General features: G+C 54.0%; 2 protein-coding genes across 3 annotated transcripts in view; both read right to left on the bottom strand.

Annotated features, from left to right (window-relative positions):
• Positions 1-96: 96 nt before the first annotated feature.
• On the bottom strand, positions 97-7,923 carry LOC131592737 (coiled-coil domain-containing protein 134-like). 2 transcript variants are annotated; one of them, XM_058864473.1, is made up of 8 exons: positions 7,819-7,923; positions 6,201-6,403; positions 3,729-3,846; positions 2,777-2,898; positions 2,488-2,572; positions 2,080-2,261; positions 1,768-1,839; positions 97-1,400 (listed from the first exon to the last, which is right to left on the bottom strand). In XM_058864473.1, exons 2-8 carry the CDS (start codon positions 6,228-6,230, stop codon positions 1,275-1,277), a joined length of 735 nt encoding a protein of 244 aa, XP_058720456.1. In that variant the 5' UTR covers positions 6,231-6,403; positions 7,819-7,923; the 3' UTR covers positions 97-1,274. The 2 variants fall into 2 exon arrangements, with proteins under 2 accessions (XP_058720456.1, XP_058720458.1); XM_058864475.1 differs by lacking the exon at positions 6,201-6,403.
• A 418-nt stretch (positions 7,924-8,341) lies between these two features.
• The window catches only part of LOC131592728 (meiosis inhibitor protein 1-like), a 37,808-nt gene continuing 35,729 nt past the window's right edge, over positions 8,342-10,420 (bottom strand). Inside the window, exons 29-31 of the mRNA XM_058864456.1 lie at positions 10,077-10,208; positions 9,801-9,910; positions 8,342-8,522 (exon numbers count right to left, since the gene is read on the bottom strand). Of these exons, the coding sequence (XP_058720439.1) occupies positions 8,477-8,522; positions 9,801-9,910; positions 10,077-10,208 (288 nt within the window). The 3' untranslated portion in view covers positions 8,342-8,476. The remainder of the gene's footprint in view (positions 8,523-9,800; positions 9,911-10,076; positions 10,209-10,420) is intronic.

Below are 10,420 nucleotides of genomic sequence, written 5' to 3'. Positions count from 1 at the left end.
ACCCTCACCTCCTGAGGGGCCAGCCTCCACGCTCTCTGGCGCACACCCGCTCCCCCTAGGAACGGGAGCAAGAGCCAGGATTCTTCTACTTTAAAAAAAAAAAATAGTAAAGTCAATTTTATTCAAGAAAAAACAAATGCGCCCATTGCCACCCCCTCCCCTCATCGGAGGGACTTGGCTCTGCTGTTAAAAAATTCGGGACGTTTCCCTTTCCTCAAAGGCTGTGAGCCGCCAGCCCGGCACAGAGCACCCACTCCTTGGGGAAGGCACCTCTGTAGGAGCCCGCTCTGCTGCGAGGCCATCAGCACAGGTGAGGAGCCGCAGGGTGGCTGTGTCAGGTCACAGCCCCTCCAGTTGGCTCCCTCCCTACTTCAGCCCTGCTACCGCCACATGCGCTCACATGGCTGTCCCCTGACAGAGCCCTTTGGGGACTCATTTAGAGAGGATGAGCCCCAAAGAGAAGGGATGGGGCATGGGCTGCAGGACGGGCTCTCCGTGGCTCAGGGCTGCTTCCCCAGCATCTTCAGCATCAGCACTGCTTGCACTACAGCCACCCACTGGCTGCAAAGAGGCCAAGTACCGAAATTCCTCCTGTCCAAAAATTCACCGGGCATTCACCTCTCTGCGGGAATGACCTGCGGTAGCCACGGGACGCCATCGGCCAGGAACAGCTGCCATCGGCATTTTAAGCTAAATCTGGACAATGAAACGCATGTTGCTCAGTGAAACAGCCACTGGGAAAAGGGGAGGTCTGATCTGGCAGAGGTAGCAGCTGTGCAGAGACCAGGTAGAACCCAGTGGGGGGTGCCAATGAGATCACTCGTTTAACAGAACGAAAAGCAAAACTGAGAGAAGCAGCATTTCTCATGAGGCTGTTTGGTGTGATGCACTCCCCAGCCCACCCGTGTTGGAGAAGGTACATTCAGCGTGGGGTGTGCTGCAGTGAGGAGGGATCCCTGGGCTCCACCAGAGGCGTGGCCCCCACCCCCTATTTCCCCACAGGCAGCAACACCCTGACCGGGGGATGGCCCCGGTGCTGTCCCATCTGTGCTTTACCTCTGTGGAAAGGGGTATCCCATTTTAGCCCCTTTGGGGCAACCCACCAGCACCACCACCCAACCTCCGCTGAATAAAAATGAAAGGCAACAAAACAAAACCCACGGCACAAATGGAAAGGGAACGGCCAGGCATCAGCCCAAGGCTGCCGAGAAGGGAGCAAGCCGCTCTGTGTCCCAGTGGTGTCACCCCCACTGCAAGGCACCAGTCCCATTGTGCTACAGCTCTGACTGTGAGCGGGAGATGCGTGGGCCCTTGCGGATCTCCTTCCGCTTCTCTTCCTTCTTCCTCCTCTTCTCCTCATCCCGCAGCGCCTTCTGAAAGGTGTCAGCACTGGGGAAAAACTGTGGGTTGACAACAAGGGGTCAGCATGGGCGAGCGCCCACTGCCTCCCAGAGGCACAACCCCTCCAAACCACCAAAGCCAACACACAAGCCTCACAGCCCAGGGAGCTTTGAGCACAGATGCAGCACGAGGCAAACGGTCTCAACCCCAAGGCAGGTGGCCACAGAAGGGAAGAAAGGGCACCATGTGCCCAAAGTAGACCATTGATGGGGAATTCAGTGTTTGTGTTTCAGCCACGCTTATTCAGTGACCAGGGGCTTTTGGCCACTTCCCACAAGCCACCCATTCCATTCCCCAGCCAGTTGCCTGGAGCTGCAACACGGATGGGGAAGCCCATGAGGCAAGCCGGCAGCATTGCCATCTTACCTCTGACTGGTCCGTTTTAAAGGGATTGCGGTAATCGGGTGATTTCTCACTGATTCCTAGCTCCTGAGCCATCTGCAGAGCAAAGGGGAGACCTCACTGGGGAGTGGTGCCTCCCACTCACATCCCCCAGCTATGTGACCAGAGTCCCCTACTCTCCCACCAGTTCCATCCATGCTCTATGCTCTTCCCCTATCCCTCAGCCCAAGGACAGCCCCCAGATATGGGGGGCCCTGCTTTCCTTTTACGCCAAAACCCTCACCCCACCAGCCTAGCAGCAGAGAGGGGTCACGGCAGGGGGACGAAGAGCCATACCAGCCGCAGGACCTGGGAGTGGGGTCCCTGCTCGAACACACCCGTCAAGTTGCAGAAGCCGATGCCCCAGCGGATGAGGCTGTTCCAGTTGGAGTTGCGGTCAAAGTAGTGGTGCACGATCTTGGGGAAGCGCAGGACGACGTCCCCGAAGAAGGCAGTGTTCTCCACCACATGGGAGTATGCTGTGGGGACAGCCACCAGCACAGGCTGAGGGCAAACCCATAGGCTCTCCAGTATGAACTGGTCAGAGAGGGAGCAATAGGGTCCCCAACAGACAGGGACCAGCCCAGGTCTGGTCTGGATGCATAGGAGTTTTGTACCTACCCCAGCAATGATCTCAGGAAGAATGTCTGTGGTGCACCAGAGCACCAGAAAAAGGGAGGGGAGTAAAAACCAGAAAGGACCTACCATCCTTTATCTTCTCATCCTGAGGGAAGGGCCCATCAGGAGGCACATCAGCAGCAATGAGCACAGCACGGGAGTCCTCCAGCACCTGCCAGAGCCCTCGGTTACTGCCCTGTCCTTCCAGCCTAACCTTGCACCCTGGAGGTGCTGCCACAGCTGCCTCACTGAAACCCCATGGCATCCTCCCTTCAGGTCCTAAAGCTCACCTGCCACACACTCCACAGAAGCCCCCAACCCTTCCCATTCCCAATCACCCCTGTGGGCTCAGAGTGCAGCCTGCACTGTGGCTTACTTTGAAGAGTCCCTTGAGCATGATGTCAATGATTTTGTACTGCTGGTTGATGTCATTGAGCTCAATCAAGTTCTTCAGAGCATTCATCTGGTCCTTGCGCTTCACCTCAAACAGCTTCTTATCTGCAGCACTGTCAAGGGCACTGCCGACACTCTCTCACCACAATGCTGCTCTCCGCCCTCCACTGGGCCCCCGGCACCATCCCAGTGCCCCCAGTTCTCCATGAGGTGTCTGACGGCTGAGGGGCAGCACCTGAGCCAGGACGAAGCACAGATTTCCAGGGAACCCCTTGCCCAAACACCCCAGCAGACCCTTAACAATGTCAAGAGCTTGTGGGGAGCTTTCTGCTTGCCAGTCCACTCTCTTGCTGATGGGCTGGAGGAGGAACATGAACTGCCACCTTCCCCATGTGTCTCCACATACTCATTATCTTTTCATACTTTGCCTGTTCACCAGGGGATGCTGCTGTGTGCTAAGAAGGGCTTGCATTAGCCCACATCCTCGTGGGCAAAAGGTACCTGTGGCACTGAGGAGACCAAGTGCCACAAGCCCAGGAGTCCTCTTCCACCATCCCAGCTGGTGACCCCAAATCACTGAGAAGTGCAGGTGTGCTCTGCCTTCTGGCTGGCTATGCCACTTCCAAGAGCAGACTGGGAAATGTGCTCAGTGGGGCACAATGTGTGCACAATGGGGCAGGAAGAACACCAGGCATCACTGCCATTTCTGCTCCTGCACCAAGCCAGGCACTTGGTTAGCAAACCCAGGAGCTTGGCTAAAGCTGTCCATCTACAGAAGGACAAAGCAGCAACTTCCCAGTGCTTCTGCATCCTCTCTTTTCCACTTCCTTGTGCCCCTTTCCATGATCTCTGACCCTTTCCCTGTCATGTGCTCCCTCCAGCCTCTGTAGCCATTAGTGCATACATGGTCACGAGGGGCAGGCTGCAGAGGATACAGATTTCCAAGCCAGAGTCAGCTCTCTGTTTCTCCAGGTCTGTGAAGCTGCCCTGGGACAGCAGCAATGCCAGCAGAAAGGGGCAGATGAAGAGAAAATCCATGTTGGCCGCTGCAGCCTAAAAGAAAACAGACCAACAAAACCAATGATCAGTGAGGAGACTTACCAAAAGGAGGAGTCACACAAGCCACTTGGGACTGATGACACACTGCCCTTGGCACCAGGGTCCTTGCCCATCCCTTGTCCCCATGATGGGTCTGAGGGATACAGTGGCCAGAGCAGAGCCACATGGTGATGTCCCAGCCTGCTCTGCTCTACAAGTGAAGCCCTGGTCTCCCTCTTCTCTCTACCTGCCTGCACTGCCAGCCTCCAGGCATCTGACCCAGCAGATCATCTACCCCTTCTTCCAAAAATAACTAGCTAGCTTTTTACTGGGTTTGTGAGGCAAAGCAGCCCAACAACCACAACAGCAGATCTGGAAGGAAGAGAACGAACACTGAGGGGTTGAAATCCATCTCTCCTTCAAGTCCCAGTGCAACCAGTTCAGCGACCTGCCCTCACCACTGGGTATTGGTACCTGGACCCTTTCCCTCACTACAAGCTGGGTGCCACCTGCAGGTCCCAGGCCAAAAAAACAACAGGTGATCTGGTGGTAATTTCCCCCTCCCTCCAAACAAGCCCCTTCCCAGACAGCATCTGAGGCTTTGAAGGGATGTTCTTGGGCAGAGCTCCTCCTGACCACAAAGGTCCCTCAGACAAAGTCAACAGCCGGAGGAAATAGTCCTTGAGAATGCTCTTGTCCCTCTTGGACAATCTATACCTGGACAAGAAGAGCAGTAGCTCAGTCCCCAGGCAGCAGAACTCAAGGCAGTCTGTCCTCAGGCACGAGGCTTCCACAGAGCTGAGCACAGGCCACTAGCAATTACAGAAGCAACAGCTCCTTCAGAGGCATTGTCTGAGCCACCTCTTGCTCCCAAAGGAAAGGCCACCAGAGATGTGTAAGGCCACCAGAGCTGACCTCACCCTATGACCCACTGCCCTCTTGAGTCTGAGTCTGCCTGCCCAGCCAAACCTGTCTCTGTAATGCCCTAACACTGAGACAAAATTAAATCCCTTCTTGTTCTTTTCTTGTTGCTTTTCTTTTTTAAACAAATATAATTTCTTCAACTCCAAGCCACAAAAGGCAAAGCAGGCAGCACCAGCAGCTCTCCCAGCACTGCAAGGATCAGCAGCAGCTCCCACCATGCACCTCCTGCCGAGACCAAGCCAAGCATCTTCACACCCCTGGCAAAGACAGGGGAACAGCGTTAGACAAACATGAAAAACCCTCTGAAATATTTTGCTGTTGTGCTTTGTAAAAGGCAACACCTCTGGAAAGGAACAGACCAGAGTAAATATGACCAGCATTCTTGAAGAAGACTTGGCTGCCCCTGGTGTGGGCTCAGCAACATGCCCCATGCTGCTGACATGGTGCAGAGCCAGGATGGCAGCACAAATCCTTATGCTAGGCTCAGGGTCTGTCCCCTCTTGCCACTGCAATGTGAGGCTTAAGCCGTATTCCAGCTGTCCTGAATGCCACAAAGCACACCAGCAAGCCAAGGCTGTAAGGAAAATTCTCCAGCCCAGGCAAACAGATGTTCTCTTGGACCTACCAGCCTGGTCAGCTTCCACGAGACAGCTTCACCCTGCCAAAAACCATGGCCCAAGGACCCAGGGCCTGGCTCAGGGAGGTAAGTCTGTCCTCTGCAGAGCCCCCAAGCTCTCAGGGAGGAGGAAGTGTAGAAATGCAAAAGCACAAAGAGTGACTGCCCTGGGACTCCTGCTCCTGTTTGCCCCTCAGATCAAACACACCACCATAAGGACCAGGCTGGCTATTTGCCATGCTCATGGAGAACTGGAAAGAGACACTGGAGGTAGCCAGTGGCCTCCAGACCAAGCTGGAAGGCAAAAAGCAGACAGGCTTTTTGCTCTGCCATGCTGCCTGTGGCAGTCCCAGCATGCTTGATTTGGGCAGGGTCTGCTGTATCCCCCATTTCCAACACTGGAGTTGGGTGGCCAAAGGATGTTCCACAGGAGCTGCAAAAAGCCCTGTTCAAGGCAGCAGCAGAGCAAAGCTCTTGGCTGAAGCAGCTGCCAGCCAGCCAGTTGCTGCAGCACGAGGTCCACCCGCCTGCCTGGCTGCTTCCGAGTCTCAGAACAGTGATGGGCTTCTTCAGAGACACAACAGCAGATGCTGGGGTAGAGATGGTCAATATTTTCAATGCAAATGTATTTGGATCCTCTTACATCAGCCCTGAAGATTGTCCCACGGGACAAGGAGAGGACTGGAGAACCATGCCATACTGGAAGCCCATCACTTTTTCATCTGATCTGCTGGCACTCATTCTCACATTGAAGTTATTTATTTGCCATTGTCCATCAGGCCTAAAACATGCCGGTGAAAATGAAGCAGGGCCCAGTTGTTTCTCTTACCCACAGGGAACTTGGGGCTACTGATGCCATGTGGGACCAGCTCAGATTTATTTCCTTTAGCTGCCCTGGCAATTTCACCACACTTTAACAGCAGAGGACATTCCCTCCTCTCCAGGCCACACTATGCAACAGCAGAGGTGCCAAAGCTCCTTGCAGATGTTCCTCCATGCTTTCCCAACAAACTCTCTCTCGTGTCTTCACACCTGCTGAGGGATGAGATGAGACAGAAACACTGCAGAGCTGCTCCTCTCTCCCCTCCCTGCTCCTCCCTGAATTGATTTCTGCCAAAGACAGCTCTGCCTGATGCTCCCAGAGCAGTCCAGGAAGCCGAGGCCTGGCCTGATGCTACAGATGGAAAGGAGTTTCCACCAACATTGCCTTGCAGCCCTGGCCAGCTGGCTGTTTCAGCAGCAAGCCCACCAGTCTGTCTCACTGTCTCCCAACCTCTTAATTTAGACGTGTTTTTCCAAAGACATGATAACAGATGCCGTGTAATAGATGGTTTAGTACTTCCCATTAAAATGTTCTCAATTACTTTATAAATTTTCCTGCAGGAGCCCCATCTGAACCAAGCATCCCTGAGATTTATTCACTTAATGAGCTTGCAGGGCAGAGCCATGCTGCAATGCTTTGGTTCCCAGGAGAAACTTTTGCATGATCCCCCCCACGTTTCCTCTGCAGGCACTGAAATGTAAGGGGAAAAGCATCATCCTTCACCAGGAGCATGCTGTGGCAAAACAAGGAATGAAAACTCCCTCCCCCCCCGAATCCATTCCTGAGACTCTCCTCCAACAACGAGATGAGGATTAATATCTTCTTACAGGTGAACCAAAAACCTCAGAAGTGAAACACTGCTGCTCAGACTTCTCTAGGAGGACACATCGATATGGGGCTTACAGGACCAGCTGCTCCAGTTGAAACAGCACTGGCCATTTACACCTGCTCATCTCCAAAGTCTCTCAACCACCAAGCCCAGAAACTCTCGTACCACAGGGTTTGGCAGCCCTGATTTCCTGCTGTGATTTCCAGCGGGAATCGGTCCATCCCAGCCCACCCTCGTGTCTCCCGTCGTGCAGGAGAGGTTCAAGAAGCACCCTGGGGCTCGGGAGGCCGCTGGCACAGAGAGATGGGGATTCTCCCGCAAGCTCCGCTGAAAGTAAAGGCAATCACACAGGGACCGTGGAGCGCAAAGGAGATTAGGCGAGCCTACCCCGGCGGCGCTGCGGGAAACCCACCCGGAGCCGTGTCCAGCGGACGTAGCAGGCGGCACACGGGAGGAGCGAACCCTCGGGGGGGACGGCAGCTCCCAGGAGCCGCGGCGGTCCGCTCCTCCCGCGGCTCCAGCGCGGGGCGAGCAGGCGCCGACGGCAGGCAGAGCCCGTCGGGCACAGCCCTTCAACCCAGGCTCCAAGGAGGTGTCCCGGGACCTCCCTGCCCGCCCCGCTCTCGGCCACCGCGGCTGCCCGGGAGGGAGCGAGCACCGGCCACCTCCGCCCCGTCCCGCGATGCCCCCGGAGCGGCCCCAGGGCTGCTCCCGCCCTTCCCTCCTGCCCCACCACGGCCCCGCTGGGCCTCCCGGGGCGGGGATGGCTCCCGGGCGGCGCGGCCGGTCCCCCACCTGCGGGCCGGGTGCCGGGTGCCGGGGCCGGCGCTCACGCCCGCCGCGCTGCCATGCTGCTGCTGCTCCTGCTGCTGCTGCTGCCGCTGCCACCGCCGCTCCGCCCCGCCGTGTCACTTCCTGAGCCCCCGCCCCGCCCCGACACCGGCACCGGCCACGCACCGGCGGGCGCTCCGAGGGTCTGGAGGCAGCGGGACAGCGGGGGCTGGGGCTCTAGTCGAAGGAGTCACTCGGGACCTGGAAGAAACCTCCTCATCCCTATGGGACACGCAGCGTGTCTGCTTCCCCCGGGATCCTGGCTGATCCCCCACCGCCCCTTCCAGCCCAGAGCAAAGGGACCATCTCGCAGCCCCATCAGCCAAGGCGGGCGAGCAGAGCACCTCTTCCGCAGCATTCCCGTACGACATCGTTTCCCCAGGCAGGTCTGCATTTTGATAGATGAAGGGCATCAACCAAGCCTTATCCCGCACAGAAGGGGAAATGGAGCCGTTTCAGTAACAGAACTGAATTTTAATTTCAACAAACCTTTTTCTCAAAATGAGCAACAAGTGACTTCCTTTGTCCCTTCCTTTCTCCCTACTGGGAATGAATGGCAGGATGGGATCTCCTGCTGCATTCTTGCTCTGTTCCTCTACTCTGTGCACTGTATCTTCTCATTTCAATCTCCAATGTGTGAGAGGGACACTGCCACGCTTCCCAGACATCTGTCATTAACAGCATGAGTGGAAACCAAAGGAAAGGCATGCATGCTATGGGAATTCCCACATTCGACATATCACTTACAGGAGGTTTTCATTACTAAACCAACCCTCCCAAAGCCATGGAACCTCACTCCCAACATATGTGAGAAATACCAGTGTAGGTTAACCTGAAGAAAAGTCAAAGCTCCATTTTGACAGAGAATTTTGTCTTCCATGTCCATGACTAACTTATTAATGTAGCCCCACATGATGCATTTCAATTGTATCTAAGATCCTTCCTGACCACCAAGATTTGAAGGTTTCTTAATACATAGAAAAAGTTAGAAATTAACTTCAGCAATGTAACAAAACCTCCCATCCAAATTCCCTCATCCCTGTACAGAGAAGCAAAATGGAGTGGAGAGGGACTTCATGGGGCTCAATGGCCTCCACCAGGACAACTTGCCCTCTGAGTGTCCCACAACAGAGCGGTAATATCACATTGGGGGTAAGCATGAGGACAAGCTACTCCTCACAGGACAAACACCTCACCCACCACATACCCTACATGTGGCTGATGACAGTGCCCCTCAGTGAAGGAAGTCCCCACACCCATAGGAAATCACTGCCATGGCCACTTCCATCACTGCTACATGTCTGAGGCAATGCAGTGTGATGAAAACAGGAAGGCAGAAAAAAAATAAGTTTGAGAAAAAACCAAATACTGCACCAGGTTCCCTCTTCCTCCACAAGGCATCTGGGAATGGCCCCTGCCTCCATCACCAGAGAAGTGAATTTAGTTTGCAGAGGTGGACTCCAGGCCCAAACAGAATAAAATCTGGTAACTCTACTCAGTGGTTCCCAAATGCTCTCTGCATTTTGCAAGTGCCTGAGTCATATCTGGGTTTCCACTACTTCATGGGCATACTGGCACTAGATGGCATGCAAACAGAGATTAACTCATTGCTCATCCTCCAGGGAAATCAATACAGAGATTGTTACTGCTTTGAAGCCAGAGACTCCCAAGCCTGCTCCCCTTTCATCAGACCACCTCTGCTTTATAGATGAATGCAAGCCCAGCGTACAGACCCATCTTTAATCCCAATTGTCTCCTCATTTCCAAAATGTCTTCTCAGATTAGGACGTGATGAAGTCTTTCATCCCAAAGTTAGCCAAGTATAGAAACCACTCAGAGTCTTTCAATTTTGTTTGCCTTCAGCTGGAACAAGAGAAGCACCAGCAGATTAAGTGTCCCTTCTACCTCTGTTACACCTGCCACACACATCAGCTATCAAAGGATACACAATGTCCTGATGCTTTACACAAGTGGTCTTCTGTCCCAAGAGGCGATCCAGCAAGGTCTGAATGATCCCTGACTGCTCTGGCTCCACCTGGTAATGACTGCTCTGAATCTGAGGGGTCAGAAAAAAGAATGATTTCCAGAACAACATAAAACTGTTGGGCTTGCTCCTTCATACTCCCTCCCTCATCTCCACACAGAGCAATGAGATCTTCAAAGGCCAAAGCAAAAGCCTAGGGATTCCTTCTTGTTTTCTTAAGCAGTCACTACTCTCTCACCTGAGAAAGGAAGAGGTGGAGAGCACAAGATGTGGCCTCGGGCAGCTCTGCTATGTTGGCTTCTGCTGCCTCCTGAATAATCTGGCTAATTTCTTTTTGAGAAATAATGTTGTTGCTCTGATATCTCACAAACTTGAACAAAGGAAAAAATAGAGACATTAAATAGTGGAAGACCCACAGAACACAACAGTGACTCATCACTTGCAGAGACCTCTTCTATGTGCCATTAGTGCAGCACCTTAACCACAAGCCTGATTTTTATACCACTTCTAATGGAACCAGTACAAGTATCTATGTTGATGGTGCTGTGATTTATAGCCAGACTTATTTTGGTTTAAGCTGGG

Source organism: Poecile atricapillus, chromosome Z (genome assembly GCF_030490865.1).
Source record: "Poecile atricapillus isolate bPoeAtr1 chromosome Z, bPoeAtr1.hap1, whole genome shotgun sequence".
Lineage (NCBI taxonomy): Eukaryota > Metazoa > Chordata > Aves > Passeriformes > Paridae > Poecile > Poecile atricapillus.
The sequence above is the reverse complement of the archived record's forward strand: the minus strand, read 5'-3'. Positions and strand labels throughout refer to the sequence as shown.